This window comes from Accipiter gentilis, unplaced genomic scaffold (assembly GCF_929443795.1).
Source record: "Accipiter gentilis unplaced genomic scaffold, bAccGen1.1, whole genome shotgun sequence".
In the NCBI taxonomy this organism is placed as follows: Eukaryota; Metazoa; Chordata; class Aves; order Accipitriformes; family Accipitridae; genus Astur; species Astur gentilis.
The window spans coordinates 2,172,320-2,191,313 of NW_026060824.1; the positions used below are offsets into that span (position 1 = coordinate 2,172,320).

The 18,994-nt window shown below is 49.2% G+C and overlaps 1 protein-coding gene across 1 annotated transcript; it reads right to left on the reverse strand.

Annotated features, from left to right (window-relative positions):
* Window positions 1–12,973: 12,973 nt before the first annotated feature.
* LOC126036807 (olfactory receptor 14A16-like) lies at window positions 12,974–13,903 on the reverse strand. The gene has a single exon (XM_049797020.1). The coding sequence runs from the start codon at window positions 13,901–13,903 to the stop codon at window positions 12,974–12,976; it is 930 nt and encodes a 309-aa protein (XP_049652977.1).
* Between the last annotated feature and the right edge of the window lie 5,091 nt (window positions 13,904–18,994).

Genomic DNA, 18,994 nt, shown 5'->3' on the forward strand with positions numbered 1-18,994 from the left:
CATAGAGGTTCTGGGCAACTATGCACCGATTTACGTATTTATACAATGCCTCAGCTCCCCAGTGGGATTTTCTGTGTTCTGCTATAACTATGGCCCACAATAACGCAAATGGGATTATTATTTTGCCCTGTGGAGTCTTTGCCCACCCACCCTTCTCTATTTTTCCACCTAAGTCTTCAATTAATTTCCGATCCTCTTTGGAATACCTGGGTTCACAATCCATTTGTATTTTACTGTCTGGGATCAAAGACTGCACCTCTAATTCACCTCCCTCAGCTGCTTTTTTTGGTTTCATGGTCCACCATAACATTGCCCAGTTCCTGAGCCATATTCCTTTTTTGATGAGCTTTGCAATGCATGATAGCCACTTTTTCAGGCAGCTGTACTGCTTTCAGGAGCTTAAGAATTTCTTCAGCATGTTTTATATGTTTTCCTTGGGTGGATAGGAGTCCCCTTTCTTCCCATATGGCTCCATGGGTATGGACTACCCCAAAAGCGTCTTTGGAGTCTGTCCAGATATTAATCTTCTTGTCTTTGGCTAGCTCCAACACTCGGGTTAAAGCTAATAATTCTGCTTTTTGTTCTGAGGTATTCGGGACAAGGGCTTTGGACTCTCTTACCTGATCTGCAGTGGTTACCACATACCCTGCTCTGTGGACGCCTTGTCAAACAAAGCTACTTCTGTCTGTGCACCAGGAAAGTTCAGCATCTTCCAGCAGCTCCTCTTTTAGATCTGGTCAGCTCGAATAGACCGCTTCAATTGTTTCCAGGCAGTCATGTCATACCGGTTCTCCCATGGTTCTGCTGAGGAAAGATGCTGGATTGACAATGTCAGTAACCATTATTTCCACATCATCCTATTCCATATTTAAGGAATCTTGTGGTGAGACCTAGTGCCCCCCTTTTACCTCTGATATTGTAGATACAGTATGAGATATCAACACTATAATCTTTTGGCCCAATGTAAATCTACGAGCTTCTTGAATATGTAGCACCAATGCTGCTACCGCCCTTAAGCATCTAGGCCAACCTTTACTTACTTCATCAAGTTGTTTGGAGAAATACGCCACTGCCCTTCTATAAGGTCCCAAGGTTTGGGCTAGGATTCCCAGGGCTATTCCCTGCTTCTCATGGGACAATAGACAGAAAGGCTTAGTAATATCTGGTAAGTGTAAGAGTTAACTACATGGAACTTAGTGACTGGGCCGGAAAGTAGCTCACAGTCGCAAGGGCATTCCAGACGCCTTTAGAAGGCTTTGAACAGAATAAACGAGAAGACAGAAAAAGAAAGATCCCAATTAGAAAAACACATGTGTGCATTCCACGATAAAGGGAACTTGGCACAAACAACCTCAATTTGGCAGTTTATCTTGACCAATTAGACTGAGACAAGTTTCGCATGCTCTAGTTAATATACCAATTATGTCCTATGTTTATGCGCGTGTACAGAGTTAGTATAACCAGCTATATCTTATGTCTATACACGTGTACAGGTTTGATATAACCAATCACATTTTATGCTTGTGTGCATGGACACCAAATGCTTGCATGCAGCAGCCAATCAAAGCTTCTTAGGAACTTAGAGAATTGTATAAAAATGATCAGCTAGGCTCAATAAACTGGCGACTTTGATCGTCATATTGGTGTCCTGTCGTCCATCCCCACATGGAATTTCTCTACATCTGGTGACCCCGACGTGGTCAGGTAAGGAACAAGAGGGGAACGCTAATGAATGAAAAGGCAGAGGAAATTGCCACAAATGCCAGTGGGCTTAAAAGAAAAGCGCCGGGCTGCTTGAGAGAGGCAGGAATTGTAAGCTTACGTGATAAAAGGTGTCATGGGTATCGCAGCATCTGCGAATGAAAAGGCAGCTGTAAAGACACTTATGAGACTGGTTGAAAAAACAGAGATGGATATTAAAAAGGACCAATCAGAGGATTTGTTACAGTGGGGACAAAGAAGAGGATTTTTCAAGGACTCTGAGGCTCCCTTGGGGAGAACTTAGGAAGGGAAATATGGGAGTCTGTCCAAGGAGGAAATAAAATAGCTGCGCATCTGGCAGCACATTGGAAAAAGTGTCTCCAAATGATGCAGCAAATAACATCGGAAACTGCTGTTCAGGATGCGTTAAAACATGCTTTAGCGGCAGAAGCTCAAACTATTAATGCTCCTGCTGCCCCAACGTATTGTTTGGCAGCAGAGACAGTATGCGGGGACCAGGAGCCCCCCCTGCCACCAACAGCGCCTCCATGAGTAGAAAAAACACAAGTTGCGGCTTTCCCTATAGAAGGGCTGAATTTTTTGGGGAGGGGAAATAATGCCGATGTTCCCATGGCCCCATTAACACCCGAGGAACAGGAAATGGTAAATACTTCTGCGAAAAAGACAAGTCAGCCGCTATTACGAGCGGAAGACGTTCCTCTGCCCATGGACTCTGATGATTGTGGGGCCCAACTGGACTTAGAAAATACTGAGGAAGCTCAAAATCAGCTATACCCTGATTCCAATAATGCAAACGAGGATTTGGCTACTATAATACTAGAGCAAAAAGAGAAAATGTTAGAATTGCTGGAGGAAATGCAAAAAAGAGACGGGGGTAAATGTGGGCAACCGTTGATGAAAAAAGCAGATGAAAAAGCAGCAAATGCGATCGTAGAGAGTATGGACTCTTTTGCTAAAGTGGTGGGTAAGACGGAAGAGAAATTCCCCAAGGATAAAATGCAGGAATTGCTTGACCTGTGTGTACAAAAAGGGGAATTAATGCCCGATGAGCAAAAAGGGTCTAAATGGAGATACGAGGATAGATACAAAGGAATGCAACGTCTAACAGAGCCACCCTTACAAAACACAGAACCAGCCCAGACAGGACCTTCATGACTACCACCCAGCGATCCTTCTTTTTTGCCGGGACAACGTTGGCGTGGAATTATTGAGCAAGCCACTATAGAAGGAATAATACTGCCACCTACTGTCGGATCATTTCCCATGTTTACTGAACCAGGAGGAAGGCGACAATGGGAGCCTTTGGACTGGAAAACAGTTCGAGAACTACAAAAAGCCATTATGCAATATGGAGTAGACAATAAGTATGTACAACAAATGATACAACAATTTTTTAAGGCACAAACCTTAGTGCCAGCAGATGTAAAGGTTTCAGTGGAAAAGTTCTTTGAACCAACTCAGAGGTTGCTGTTTCATGATCGGTGGAGACAGAAAGCAGAAGCCCAGGTGAGAAATTTAGATGCTGGGGCACAAAATCCACTTGCATTTGTCAGCGTAGACATGTTACTTGGCACGGGACAGTTCGCTACTGGTCCCGTTCAGATGGCATTAAGGCCAGAGATTTTACAATTGTCGCAACAACTAGCTTTGGAAGCTATTTCAGAAGTACTGCAAGTGGGAAAACCAACTCCACCATATTCTAAAATCATACAAGGGCAAGAGGAGTCATACATGAAATTCCTTGACCGTTTAAAAGCTGCTGTCGATGCGTCACCCACCTTAACCCCCGAAGCAAAAGCCGCAGTCGGAAAGGACTTAGCCATCCAAAATACAAATACAAAATGCAGACAAATCATTGCATCACTTCCGCGTACAGCTACATTAGTGGATATCATCGAGGCTTGTAATCGCTTACTTCTAAACAAGAACAAGAAAAAGCTAAAATACATGCTGAAGCTCATGCTGCAGCACTCGCTGTAGCATTACAACTGATGGTGCAACAGGGAAAAGGAGACTGCAGCCCACACAAAGGCCCTTTAGCGTCTTATCAGTGTGGTCAACCAGGGCATTTGAAATGTACATGCCCTCAACACATAGCAACACAGCCTCGATCTATGCCAGCACCAACTAACAGCAGTCAGTCAAACTTTTCTGGGGTCTGTAACAAGTGCGACAAGTTCGGACACAGAGCCAGTGACTGTCAATCAAGGTTTAAAAAAGATGGAATGCCATTAACACTCAACAATCGGGAAACGGAATGATGAGCGCCAGGATGATGGGCGCCAAGATATCAAGTGCCTCTCAAACAGGGATGACGGCGTGCCCGGCTGTCTGTCAAAACTCAGGGCAGCCACAAAAGCTAGTGCAGGAGTTGACCTGGCCATAGCCACTGACACCACAGTAACTGAAGACCACACCACAGTAACCACACCACTGAAGTAACTGAAGCTCATGTTATTCCATCGAATGCTACCGGGCCTTTAGGTCTTCGACTAAGGGCATTGATTTTAGGATTCTCTACTGTTTCTAAACAAGGAGTATTTGTTTCACCTGGAGTTATTGATGCTGATTTCACGGGAAACATTTCAATCATGGTGAAAGTATTTGTTCCTCCTGTGACAATTATGGCTGGAACCCGGATTGCTCAACTGGTACCTTTCAAGGCTAGCGTCCCCTATGTCGGAAACATTGCACGAGGGGATGGAGGATTCGGATCTACTGACACACCATTAGTGGCTTTCACAGAAATAATTGGGTCTTCCAAACCCGTTCGTCATTTTAATTTATGTGGGCCTTTGGGAAAATCTCTACTACATAAACGTATGCTCCTTGACACAGGGTCTGATGTGACCATAATTCCAAAGGAAGAATTGTTCAGGGATTGGGAATTACAAAATATTGACACTGTGGTAACTGGTATTGGAGGCCAGAAATCCACACAAATCAGCATGAATTTTATAACAGTTGAAGACTGTGAAGACAAAAGGACAGCACATGTAAGGCCTTATGTTTTAAATACTACTGTATGGCTTTTAGGTTGGGACGCTTTAGTGCAATAGGGAGTTAGATTGTCCATGCATTTTTTAGCAGCAGCCATTGACAAGCGACCAACCCTGAAACTGAAATGGTGAACGGACAGCCCCGTTTGGGTTGATCAATGGCTGCTTCCAACAGAAATGGTCACTGCTTTGGAGCAACTTGTGGCTGAACAAGTGGAAGCAGGGCATTTGGTTCCTTCTTCAAGCCCATGGAACACTCCTGTATTTACCATTTTGAAAAAATCTGGAAAATGGTGTTTACTGCAAGATTGGCATGCAGTGAATAAAGTAATGCAAGATATGGGATCTTTACAGCCTGGTATTCCAACCGCTACTATGCTCCCCAGACACTGGCCTTTGATTGTTGTTGACCTTAAAGACTGTTTCTTTACAATCCCTTCGCATCTGGATGACTGTGAGAAATTTGCTTGTATAAAAATGATCAGCTAGGCTCAATAAACTGGTGACTTTGATCATCATATTGGTGTCCTGTCGTCCGTCCCCGCATGGAATTTCTCTACACCCACCCTTGCCGGTAGGGAGGCCATGTCTACCCTGCGCTTGCCTGTAGGGAGGGTAGGTCTACCCCATCCGTGCGGGTAGGGAGTCCAGGTCTACCCCACCTGCGTGGGTAGGGAAGCCAGGTCTACCCCACACGCGTGGGTATGGAGGCCAGGTCTACCTCACCAGCGCTGGCAGGGAGGCTGGGTCCACACCGCCCTTGCCAGCAGGGAGGCCTTGTCTACCCGATCCACACAGATAGGGAGGCCAGGTATACTTCACCCGTGCGGGTAGGGAGTCCTGGTCTGCCCCTTCCACGCAGGCAGGGAGGCCAGGTATACCCCTCACTTGCCGGCAGGCAGGCCTGTTCTACCCCGCCCACACGGGTAGGGAGGCCAGGTCTACCACTCCTGCGTGGGTAGGGAGGCCAGGTCTACTCCACCCTTGCCTGTAGGGAGGCCAGATCTACCCCGCCCTTGGCAGTAGGGAGGACCAGTCTACCCCGCTCGCGTGTGTAGGGAGGCCAGGTCTACCCCACCAGCGCAGGTTGGGAAGCCAGTTCTACGCCACCTGAGTGGTTATTGAGGCCCGGTCTACCCCACCCGTGCGGTTAGGGAGGCCAGGACTACCCCACCATAGCCGGCTGGGAAGCCAGGTCTACGCTGCTTGCGTGGTTACGGAGGCCAAGCCTACCCTGCCCTTAGCGGTATGAAGGCCTGGTCTACCCCACCCTTGCCAGTATGGAGGCCAGGTCTACCCCAGCCTTGCCTGGAGGATGGCCAGGTCTACCTCACTGGTGCCAGTTGGGAGACCAGGTCTACACCACTCGTGTGGTTACGGAGGCCAGGTCTACCCCACTGGCACCGGTCAGGAGGCCAAATCTACCCCTCCCCCTCAGGTAGGGAGACCAAGTCTACCCCGCCCATGTGGTTAGCGAGGCAAAGCCTACCACACCTGCGTGGATAGGGAGCCTAGGTCTACCCTGCCCGCGCGGTTAGGGAAGCCAGGTCTACCCCACCAGGGCCGGTTGGGAGGCCAGGTCTACCCAGCCACCTGTACTGTTACGGAGGCTATGCCTACCCAGCCCTTACAGGTAGGGAGTCCAAGTCTACCCCGCCCTTGCTGGTATGGAGGCCTGGTCTAGCCCGCTCACTCAGCTAGGGACGCCTGGTCTACCCCAATCTTGCCAAGAGGATGGCCAGGTCTATCTCACTATCATTCCTGCCTTCACTGACAATGGAGCCACAGGTACTTTACCCTGCAGGGAATGAAAAATGCGTGGGTCTAGGTACTGCAAAGCCTGCTTGAAGACGCTCCTGTGTCCCAGATACATTGGCCTTAGTGCTCGTTTGGCTATTCAAAAGAGAGCATTTCATTCACTTTGTCTTTTTCCCCTCTGTGAATCAGGGGAGCTCGTGACTTCAATGTGTGACTTGCTGTGTGCAAAGAGCAGATATCGGCAGATAGAGTGCAGGGCAGGGAGTGTTTTGGGAGGTCCTGGGATCTCTGCTAACACAAATATGTGGGTTTTGTTCATCTAAGGCTGTCCGCTGTGGGAAGTGGTCTTCAGAGGAGGTAACATGGACTTCATATACAGCCGCTGAGTGTATTACATCACTGCATGCCTGCGTGCAGCTCATTCTCCAAGCACGAGGGAGTTGGTGCCCACGGGCTGAAACATGCAGATACAGACTTCAGTGAAGAAAGCTCAGATTTGAACAAGGCAGGTGGTTGAGAGAAAAGGTGGGGCTGAGGGTAGGGATGAAGAATGACCATAGATTGTTCAGACGTAAAGGGTCTTGCTTTTTGTATACATTCAGACTCCATTAGGAGGATCAATGTGAATTGAGGATTTCTGATACCACATGGTGCATGAGCAGAAAAATAAAGAAAAATGAGGGGAAAAAAAGAATTCTTTCTTATTGTTTAGTATTGAAACCTTTCCACTGTGAAATGTCTCTAATTAACCACTTAAGAATTGAAGACTGTCGTGGTTTAACCCCAGCCAGCAACTAAACACCATGCAGCTGCTCACTCACTCCCCACCATCCAGTTAACTCTATCCCAGCTGAAACCACGACAAAGACCTAAATGAAAAAAATGCACAGAGCCTTGGCTCCTTAGGGAGTTTTCATGTTAATAAGCCCTCTGGTGCCAAGTTCCTGAACTGCAGATCCTGAAAGATTGAAGAAGCCTCTCAAGAAGTAAAAGTCAGCATCAGACTTCCAAGTTTCTGAGAGTGTTAGTGGGCTCCACTGAGGAACATCACTGAAGAGACCATGGAGGGAATGCCCAGACAAGGAGACCATCCCTGGGGACTGGTGAAACAGGAAGTCAGAGGCACTGGTTACAAGTGGAAGATCAATTGTGGAGGTGGCTGTGAAAGCCCTAAATGTGTTTCTCCAAGCAGGATGGGCCAAGCCCTGAGCCCCATCCCCCTGGGAAGTGGGATCCTTTCCTTCATGGGATGCTTACAGCTGTTCCTGGGAGCATTTTGATGTGGGGGGATGTGATGCCAAGTGAAGGACAGCGGTAGGACACCTCCCAGGCTATTTTGCCGGTCGGTGATGAGGGAACAAGGGCCTGGGGCTGTAAGGAACTGGTGTCCTCGCAAGGGCTTCAGTGGAAGAGACAGCAGCCACCGTGGAGATGACAAGGACTTCAGTTGTGTTGGCAGGGAGGACAGGAGCAGCGCACAAAGGGCCTGTTTGCACCACAGAGAGTCCTACACTGTCCTATGCCTGTGCCAGTTTCCCTGCAGAGTTTAGCTGTCTCCCCCTGTTTCCCTACCTCACCCTGACCTTGGGATCTCCCAAGTAGAAAAACTTGGAGCAATAGAGTAATTTGAGCCTGGGGGAAGTGTGAGGGCAATGGACTTTAACAACGTTGTCATTGTTTCTCACCATCCAAACCTTTTCGACTTGGCATAAATTAAATTGGTCTTCCCCAAGTCAACTCTTCTTTGCCTGTGACAGTAATTAGTAAGTGACCTCCCTGTTTTTATCATGACCCATGAGCTATACCATCTTATTTTCTCCCTTCATCCTTTTGAGTTGGAGGTGTGACTGGGCAGCTGAGTGGGGGTCTGGGTGTTGGGCAAGGCTAACCCACTACAGGATGACCACCTCAGGACTGCTGTGTCTGGTATGGGGCTCACCAGCACAAGGAAGACCCTGACAGAGTGGAGAAAGTTGCAGAGGCTAAAATGATGCTTAGGGCCTGGAGCACATTGTGTACAAGGAGAGGGTGAGAAAGCCGGGGTTTGGAAAAATCCCTCAGAGCCAAACACTGGAGCAAGGTCCCAGGCCAGGTGGTGAGATCTCTATCAGTGGAGATTTTCAACACCTGTTGAGAAAAGCACCTCATCTAGCCAGAGGTGTCTGAGAATGGGCTTGTCTGACAGCCTGGCTGTGGCAAGAGCTATGGGACTTGATGTGTAATGAGTGTTGGTAGGAAATTGGTTACCTTTGTATTAGTAATGGCAGTAGAGCTGGGTATCCTAGACACCTGGAGGAAGACAGGGGTTACCATGCAGCAAAGGTCCTTCCTCAGGGTTGGGCTGTATGGCCACTCACTCTCTGGCTCTTCTGTGTTCCTATGATAGGTGATCCCCAACACTGACTGCATTTGCCCCTTCTCTGCCCCCTGCGGTCCCACACCCCAGGGCAGCATGACAGTCCTGGCCCTGGAGTTCCTCAGCCAGCTCTTGCATCTCTCCAGCCCCCCTCCCCTGTGCCAGCTGGGTTCCAACTGCCTGTCCTGTGATTGCAGAGTCCTCCTTTCCCTGTGAATACCTGGAATTAACACTTTTGTGTGATTCCACCTGGGCAACCTCTCATTTCTTGGAGCTCCAGTCACAGCCCAGGCACACACTGCCCATGGAGATCCCCTGGGATATCCTGGCAGCTACAGATTCCCCTCCTGGAAGATGGCTTCTGCCCTGTCACATGTGGGAAAGGACTGGGTTTGTATCTCTGTGACCATTCACTACCTCCACTGTCACCAGGCACCAACAGGTGAGTCCTAAGTCCACCCCTCTAGCAGGTCACAAGATGACAATGACTTTTTTGCCCCTGAAACCATGGATCAATAGGCCTTTTGGAGGTGCCACATCTCGGGCCTGTTCCTGACACGAGGCTTGGAAAAACAGCCCTACCATCAGGCAGTGCACAGGGAGGATCCCTTTTTATTACAGAGATGCTGTGAGGGAGTCAGCTTGGACCCAGTGTTACAAAGACACATTTTTCTATGGTCCTCCAGGTGAGACAGAGGAGGTTCATGCTTCACATGAAGTACGGGAAGTCCAACTATTGTTCTACAAACATAAAACCCCAAATAGCAAAAACAACAACAGTAATAAAACAAAGCATGGACCTACTATGGGAGTCACTTGTGGAAAAAGACTGGAAGTTTACTGGAATTGAAAAATGTCCATGAAATCACTTTCCTCAGGGCATTTTTGAGCTCCCTGTTCCTCATGCTATAGATGAGGGGGTTCAAAACTGGAGGCAACAGCGAGCGCAGCACTGCCACCACCAGATCCAGAGATGGGGAGCAGATGGATGGGGGCTTCAGATAGGCAATCATGGCAGTGCTGACATACATGGAGACCATTCAGCCCACAAGGCAACAGCCCTGGCTAAGAGAACATGGACCTCAGTTCTGGGTCCCAACCCTACCAAAGCCCTTGGCTTTCCCCACCACAGGCTGTCCTATACTGTCCTATGTCAGTGATCGTTTCTCTGCACATTTTAACTCTCCTCCCTGCTTCCCCAACTCACTCTGACCCCATGATATCCCAAGGTTTACTGATAACTGTCTGTCCTCACTGTTCTTCAAACATAAAGCTGTAGTTTTCTGAGGGTTAGGCAATGTCTTGGAGTTCCCCCAAACCCTTCTGTCTTCTTTCAAAGCCTTGTTTATGTTCCTCTAGCACCCAAGATGTGCTCCTCTAGCCCCAGGCTCACTTGAATTCTTACAGGCACGGCTCTCTCCCTGCACTACTACATGTCTCACAAACCATTCCCTCTTCCCCCGCAGTGATGAAACTTCACCCCAGGAGGTCTGTGCATCCCCCACACTCATAGATGTTTCCTGAGGTCCACCCAAGTATGGGAAGTGAAGCAGGAAAAGAGCAAGGTCAGCTCACTTGGCATGATAGCCACCCTCAGCAGCGGGCATTCTCCATTTTCTAGGCATGCACATACGATAGAAAAGTCTCTTTCATCCCTGACTTGCAGAAGAGGGGTCTTCCTTCCTGACATCTTCCCGGGACACACCTCCTCTTCTTCCCCATCCACAGACATCCACTGCTTTCCATGTCTGGCCTCAGAGAGAGTTTCAGGATTTGCTAAAGCCATCAGCCACCTCCTTGTTTCTCACTGACATCCCTCGACCCTCTCTCTGAGCCCTACACATCGCCCATCACTGCTGCTCAGAGCCGCTCACTCTTCAGAAGAGGCCTTGAGATTCCTGCATATTCCTGGTGCTTATTAACTATCTTCCTGGCTCTCTCCAGAGCTCATGGCAAACATTGTTGTCTACAACAGGGCCTTTATGACCATCTTCTATGAAATCATTCTCTTTTTAAGATCTTCTCTGCAGAAAGAGTAGCCACAGAAAAGCACCAAAGCCACCACAGCAGAATCTGAGTGAAGTGCCAGTAAGAAGCAGCTGAGCAACACCCAAGGCTCTGGCTTCCTCCTGTTTGTCACCTCTTCTCATGAAAGGAACAGGAAAACTGTCCATCCCATCGAGCTCTGCAGAAGGAAGTTGGAGCTGTATGTTTTGTGAGATGATACAAGCAGGATCAGCAGGTAGGAAAGACTTTTGTAGGGAAGGCTTTATGAGGGAGGACCCTGACTTCACCCAGACCAAGAAATGGAGACCGGGTAGTGTGCTGACGTGATGGTTAGAAGTGTTCTGGGGTGAAAAGAGTGTGGATGAGAGAAGGTGGGAGAGATTTGTTTTGCGGTGATTTGAGGTAGTGCTTTCCATGTCTGATCAGCATGAGGTTTGGAACCAAGGAAAAATATAGAAGCTCCAAAGGAAGTTTTGGAATTAGTGGTACTATCATTACTAGCAGTAACAGGACAGTGCTGAAAGGGAACTCCTTTGTATTCTCAATGATGAACTAAGGCTATTTAATTTTTCTTTTTACTTGACAAAAATAGCTATAAGTTCTTAGTGATTAGCCTCTGGTATACAATTCTTAGAACAAGTGTCCCTGATGGCACCTCCTGGCAGCTGCTTCATGGCCCCTGTCAGCACGCTGTCCCAGTGCTGGCCCAGCCCCACTAACCACACACAGTCCCACTCTGCAGGCACAGCATAGGAAAGGGAAGAGTCAGGGTTGGGGACCATCCCCACATTGTGATCCCAATGATGGCCTTCCGATCAGAGTTCCCCCATGACCCTTCTACATTTGCAGCTTCCCCAGCACCCGACCCCTACCCTGCCCCACCCTTGTCCCACATGAGGTTTTGCACACAGCTCTGCTCCAGGGTCTGCTTGGGTCTTGGGAAAGAGAGAAGCTGGGCAGGGCTGTCTGTTCCCCAAAACCAGCCCTTGGACCACCAGGAAGATAGAGATGGCCTCAGTAAAACTCATCTGTCAAGTTGGGGTGACCAGCAAGTCTTGGAAATGGCAAATGAGAGATGCTGGGGGTTACAAAGACACTGAGCCACCTTCCCTGTCTGTCCACACCACCAAGGACACAGACCAGACTCCTCTCCCAAACACCTACATGTCTTCCATGCTTTCAGCAAGCCCTGGCTCTGAACAACAAAACCCCGGTGTGAGTCCTTGCCCTGCATGGTCATATGCTACAAGCTCTACACTGATGATTTTCTCCCCTGGGCACTTTCCAGCCCAGCAGAGCTCTTCCTAAACTCTTCCCACATTGCCTGACGTCCCTCCACTGGCTTCTGCCTAGCACAGCCCACTCTGGCACGGCCCCACAGCAGTGCCCACCACAGGGTGCTGCAAAGCTCTGGGCACTCACCCCACAGCCCCAGACCCTCGGAAGGGCACAGAAGCTGCTTGGGGGTGGAGAGGGGTGAGCCCAGGAGGTGGGGGGCTTCTGTGACACAAGGCCTGAGGAGATCCCCTTGTATGATGGAAATAATGCAATGGAGGCCAGCTCTGTCACAGAAGTGCCCACTGCCTGTCCTTGCCTGTGACCACAGGCCTGCCACACAGCAGAACTCTAACCATGCTTGAAGAGCACTCAGGCCTTCCACCAACCAAAGGGTTCAGAAGGAAAGCATGGAAGTGGAAAGCTTGGGAAAGACGTAGCGCTGGTGCTCCCAGGCAGTGCTGCTGTGCTGGGACTCTTTTCTTCTTCCCCTCTACACACAGGCACTGCTCCATGCAGCTGCAGAGATGGTGTCGGAGGAAGGATCTCAGAAAAACAAGTCACTGCAGGGTCCTTTATTTTGGGTATATAAACAGAGGTTACGGCTCCTATACTACACAGCCTGTGGGTCACACAAAAGCTGGATAGGGTGTGAATCAGAAACAAGAGCAATAAAGACATTTCTTTGTGGAAAGCATTCAGATAAGGAAAACAATGGAAAACAAAACAAAACAAAACAATTAAAGAATGCATGAAACCCAAAATATTAATGAAAGAAACACCAGAAGAGGTTGACCCTGTAATGACATATAAAATATGAGTCCTATGTAAGAGAGAAGAGGCAGTTTATTCCTTCTCAAAAGCATCCAGTGATTAGTTTTCTCAGGACATCTTTGATCTCATGGTTTCTCATGCTGTAGATGAGGGGGTTCATGGCTTGAGGCACCACTGAGTACAGAACTGCCACCGCCAGGTCCAAGGATGTGGAGGAGATAGAGGGGGGCTTCAGGTAGGCAAACATGCTAGTACTTATAAACAAGGAGACCACGGTGAGGTGAGGGAGGCAGGTGGAAAAGGCTTTGTGCTGTCCCTGCTCAGAAGGGATCCTCAGCACAGCCCTGAAGATCTGCCCATAGGACAGCACAATAGAAACAAAGCACCCAAAGACTAAACAGGCACTAACCACAAGTACCCCAACTTCCCTGAGGTAGGCATCTGAGCAGGCGAGCTTGAGGATCTGGGGGATTTCACAGAAGAACTGGTCCACAGCATTGCCTTGGCAGAGGGGTAGCGAAAATGTATTGGCAGTGTGCAGCACAGCAAAGAGGAAACCACTGCCCCAGGCAGCTGCTGCCATGTGGACACAAGCTCTGCTCCCTAGGAGGGTCCCGTAGTGCAGGGGTTTGCAGATGGCAACATAGCGGTCATAGGCCATGACAGTGAGAAGGAAACACTCTGCTGACATCAAAAAGACTAACAGAAATGCCTGTGCAGCACATCCTGCATAGGAGATGGCCCTGGCATTCCAAAGGGAATTGGCAATTGCTTTGGGGACAGTGGTGGAGATGGAGCCAAGGTCAAGGAGGGAGAGGTTGAGGAGGAAGAAGTACATGGGTGTGTGGAGGCGGTGGTCACAGGCTATGGTGGTGATGATGAGGCCGTTGGCCAACAGGGCAGCCAGGTAGATGCCCAGGAAGAGCCAGAAGTGCAAGAGCTGCAGCTCCCATGTGTCTGCAAACGCCAGGAGAAGGAACTGGGTGATGGAGCTGCCGTTGGACAATTTCATCCTCTGGGAATACGGTGCTGTCAAAGTAGAAAAAAAGACAGTGAAGAGTCAGGGCATTATTCTCTGAGCAATATCAAAGCCATTTCCCATAGACCCTCCCACTCTCACACACACAGACCCTTTTCCTTTTCTAGGAGACCTTCCTTCAGGTCTGTGGCTGGAACCCAGCTTGGTGCTGTCCGAGCGTGCAATGAAAAGCAGGGCCTCTGCCCATGGGCTCTTGAAAAATCAGCCCTCCTCTGCAGCAGTGGGTTCATGGAATCAGTGGGGGAAAGGGCCGGTCTGGTGTTTGTCAGCTGAAACCCCTCCTAACACAGAAGTGTTTGTCAGCATCTGCACTCCCAGTGCTAAGGAATCAGGAAGATAAAAGAAGTTTAAGAGTTATAGGTTTTTTTACAGCTGCTGACATCACCCCTTGGGAGTTTTCTTAGATCTCGGGATCCTTCAGCAATTCTGCTGGACTCTGGGATAACAGCATGAGCCAGGCAAGTCAAGAGGATTGCCTGTGGCTTAGTGCAGAGAGAGGGGGAGCTGCTCTGTCCTTCTGTCTAGTTCCCACTTTCACTGTGCTTGCATCTTTCTAAGTTAATCACACTCCCATGTTTTACCCTGAAAAGCCACGAGACACTGCTGAGAGCAGAAACGTCCACTGAAGACCACCAAATGTCTCCCCATTTCTCAGTCTCAGCACCCTGCTTCTGGCCAGGGACACACTGGGCTCATTTCACCAATCCAAGAGCATTTCCTCAGTCATAGCATCTCTGTGCTTCCACATGGGGCTTTCAGAAAGCTGCTATGAGACAGGTTTGCATCCTGCAGGGCAGCTAACAGCTTGGAAGGACACTCGGAGGTGACAGGCAAGTGACCTGATGTGATGGCATCTCTGTAAGGGAGAATCAGCTCATTCCCCAGCCCCACAGACAGCACTGAGCATAACCCCTCAGATGATAGGAAAGCTGGGACACTTGTTCCCATGGACACAGCTGCATGGGAGGACCCACAAGATCAGTGTGTGACTCTGCAGCTGAAACTCCCACCCCAGAGAACCTGACAGCAGGAACAAGATAACAGTAACACAGACAAGTGGAGAACCAAGGAAAAAAGCAGTGATTGACTGGTTCAGAGAGGCAAGGGGAGAGGCAGCTGAAGTCTCAGGGAAGAGTAACCCTCGCCTAGTTGTGCATGCCACCTCCCAGACACCAGCACAGCCAGGCAGTTCTTCTCAGTCCCTGTGCTCCTATCAGACTTACTGATCCCTCAGAGTTACAGCTCAGGAGTCTCAGTGAGCTGTCCAAGCATGACAAATCCATCTGCTTTTCTCCCCCCCAAATTCCCCAAAGCTAGGACACAGAAAACGCAGACTCTGGAAAGCTCCTTAACTTTATAGCAATCCCTGGTGTGATCTTCCCCTTGAAAAGTGCCCTCGGAAATGTCCTGGGGATGATCTGGACCTGTGAGCAGCCCTGATCCACACACCACCCTCTTGTCAGCAGAATGACCCTGCCCTGCTGCAAGATGCTTCTTCCACCCACAGATTCTCCCCACTCTGCTGTCATATTTCCCAAAGCAGGCAGGGTACTTACCTTGACCAGCGGCAGAGTCCCTGCTCCAGCACACAGCCCCCTGGGGTGCAGGGACCCTGCTCAGAAGGACAGCCCTGGGCACCCCTGGCTGCACACCCACCTTCACACTCTGCAGCCATCCCCGGGTGAAGGCAGCTGACATGCCCTGTCCCTCTGAGGGTGCAGCAGGGAAGCTGTGCTCCAAAGTGCATCCTTTTTCTCTACACAGCACAAACTGTAAGAGTCCTCCTAACAGATCCCATAGACTGTGGGATGTGCCAGCTTTAGGAGATTCCAGGAACCACAGCTGCATTGCCCTGCAGCCAGAGACTTACGCTGTTCAGGGCTGTGAAGATTTTTCTGCAAGTCAGCTCTCCTCTCTCCTCCCACCCGACACTGCCTTTAACCTTCCTCTCCCTTCCCTCTTCTACCCTCAGTGCCCTCAGCCGTGCTGCGCTTTGCAGAGGAGCTGCTCCTGGGCAGAGCTGTCTCTCGGCAGTGCTGCCTGCTTGCCATGAGCTCCCTCCAGCCCAGGAGCCCAGCCCAGCTCAGCAGCAGAGGACCAGCCCAAGGCAGCCCTTTCTCTGCCCCCTCTGGGCTCCCTTCTGGTGTCCCTGGGGCTCCAGGGGAACCTGCTGGGAAACAGGCTGTAGCAAACACTGGTGTTGCCTCCCTCAGCTGGGGAGAGACACTGCTTTCATGAAATAACATTTTCCACTCAGAGACAAAGTTACATCTACATGTGACCTTTTTTTTTTCTTTCCAGAAATATAATCTTTCTCTCAGAGTTACTTTTAATACCACTTTTTTTTGTGTGATTTTTTAGACGGGATACTCGGAGAGTGACAGGCAGGGACGTCCTTTACACCTACATAGAGAAGGGATCATAGGGTCAATGGTAGGCATTTCATCTGCGTTTCTATTCATGGCATTTGAATGAGACTCAGCTCCCTTTCATGCACACCACAAAGCCACAAGGAGGTGGGATTCCTCTTGCCTCTGTTCAGGTGGGAGCAAAATAGACACCTGCATGGGAGCTCCTTGTCTCAGCTCCCATCTGAATTAATGGAGAACAAAGGCAGGATTCAGGTGTTCAGATGCAAATACCTGGTGACATTTGAACTGCCAGAGGTGGTCCAAGATACATGCAGGTAACAGCAACCTGTAATGGAGAAATTCATAGAGACAGGGCAACATCTTGGGAATCCTGCATGAGCCTGGTGGGAAATTCCTTTGGCCAAGTGACAGGACAGCTTATGCCCAAATAAAGACCAAAAGAATCTTTTCCTACTCCTTATCCTCATGGCACTTGATACAGGCATTCATATGAACGATTGTAGTCATGTACCATAGCGAGAGCTGGGTCTCTCTCTTTTCCATCAGTTGAATTTACTATACCTCCACTGACTGTAATAGCATGTGTTCCATCTTCGTCCCCACATTGCCTAACAGAATTCAGGGCATGTCCTCTATTTAATGTCCAACTCCAGGGCCAAAGAGCTATACGAGATGCCAGGGCTGGCAGGGACCTCACAGGAGCTGCAGAAAAGCAATTCCCATTCAGGGTGGGTGGTATATCACAGACACTCCAGACGGCATCACAGAGAGTGCAATTTGGTGCCTGTTTGCCATACACCAAAGCCATCAGTCAGAGGCATCAGTCATCAGATGCCATCAGAGAGGAAAGGACTGCTCCTTCTCCACCCAAGAGCTGCAGGCATTGAATGAACATGAAACATGTCGCACAGGGGTTTTTACTCACTCCCTTGATGATCCAATCAATGAAAAGACCAAGAATTTTCAGAGTGTGCCTGGATACATCTTGTCATCAAGCACATCATCCTCCAAGCACAGCAATGGTCCATATTAAAACTTAGTGGAAGCTCAAAAAGGATTTCAAGAGCACCAGGAAGTATTTTTGATGCTTCAGGAACTGTTACAGAGGAAAAAGTGATAAGGTAGGACCACTGCTGAAATGAAGAAAAGTAGCTATAGACAGATCTGAGGTACTCTACGTCACAGCCTCCGTCAATACCAGCCTTGTCTCCCAGGCCTTTGAGCTGTGAGGCAGGACTCTGGAGAAGAACAACCAGCAGTGGATGGGGATCAAGCGTGGGGTTACTCAAGCAAACTACACCATTACCAGTCCTTGGGAACCATAGGGGCTGCATCCAAGGGTGCTGAGAGAGTGTTTTTTTCTCGAGGAGGTGCTGGTCTGTTATGACCCCAATAAGAAAGGAACTTGGATACTGTGAGCTGTATTTTAAAATTATTTTGATCATCGTTAGCACTATAAGGAGAGAACAATGCAGATCACCTTAGGCCCCTTTAGATGGTGGGATCCCCGGGTGGTGTAGCATTGAACAGGCCTTCTACCTGAATGCAGCAAACTATGCAGACCCCATCCATAGAAGACAGTCTCCTGTTTTGATCATTCAAGCTACTATAGGATTTTCTTAAAAGGAACAACTCTACTCATCGTCTCAACAGTCAAACAGAAATGATGTTTTCATGGGAATGTTTTGCTGCACTGTTAGATACAGGCAAGGCCACACAGGAGGCATGATGTCCAGTACAGAGTGGGACCTGCCTGCAGGCTCTTTCTTGTATTATAATATGCTGCTGAGGTTGTCCTGTGGCCAAGGGATCTGTGCAGCATAACACGGGTTTGATGGCCGTGCTCTACGTGCAGTCACCCCTAAGAACTCAATGTTCAATATTTTTCTGGTCAGAACAAGTGTTCAGGTTTCCCTGTGAGAAGTCTGTGGTCCACTATGCTGCCACATCTGAGATGCCGTGGCACAGATGTGCACTGCCAGGAGGAGCTGGAGACACATGGCTTGCCACAGAACTATGATGTTTTCGGATAAAAATTAGACGTTGTGGGACAGCTTGTTGAGCTCTGGTGCTGCAATGGAGGGATACAGGCCCTGCCAGGGAGGAGCAGGGAGGACGAGGTCTATGTCCCCTGTATGACGGGGAAGCGTGGATTTCTAGGGGTCCTTTATGTGACAGAGAAAAGGTTGGATTAGCTTTTGTCATTTAGGATCAGACCAGGAGTCAGCAGGAGTGACCTTGTGTTTGCAGTCACAAACTTCTTGCTCAGGGAAAGGAAACAGAAAAGGTCTTTTGTAAGGAACCCCAGAAAGACTCCAGGTTCATGAGCAGGCTCTGTGGAGGGTGGGTGAGGTTCCTGCTGTGAACAAGTTCAAGTGCTCTGGCATTCCCTGGAAAGGCAAAGCAACAGGGTGCCAACAGCCTGAATTTGGCTATTGGGAAAACTTCTTCAGGCAGCTGCTAGGTGGACCAATGAGGGTGATTCTCACCTAGACATGATCCTGGCCAACAAGGAACAGCTGGTTAGGGATGTGATGATATTCAGTGTCTGTCTCAGCTGTCCTAGCCATGAATTAGTGGGGGATGAGACACCAAAGGGCAGTGAGTAAGGCCAGCAGCAGAGCACAGACCTGGGACTCCAGAGGAGAAGACTTGGACACACTCAGGAGACTGAGACAAGTGGCACCATGGG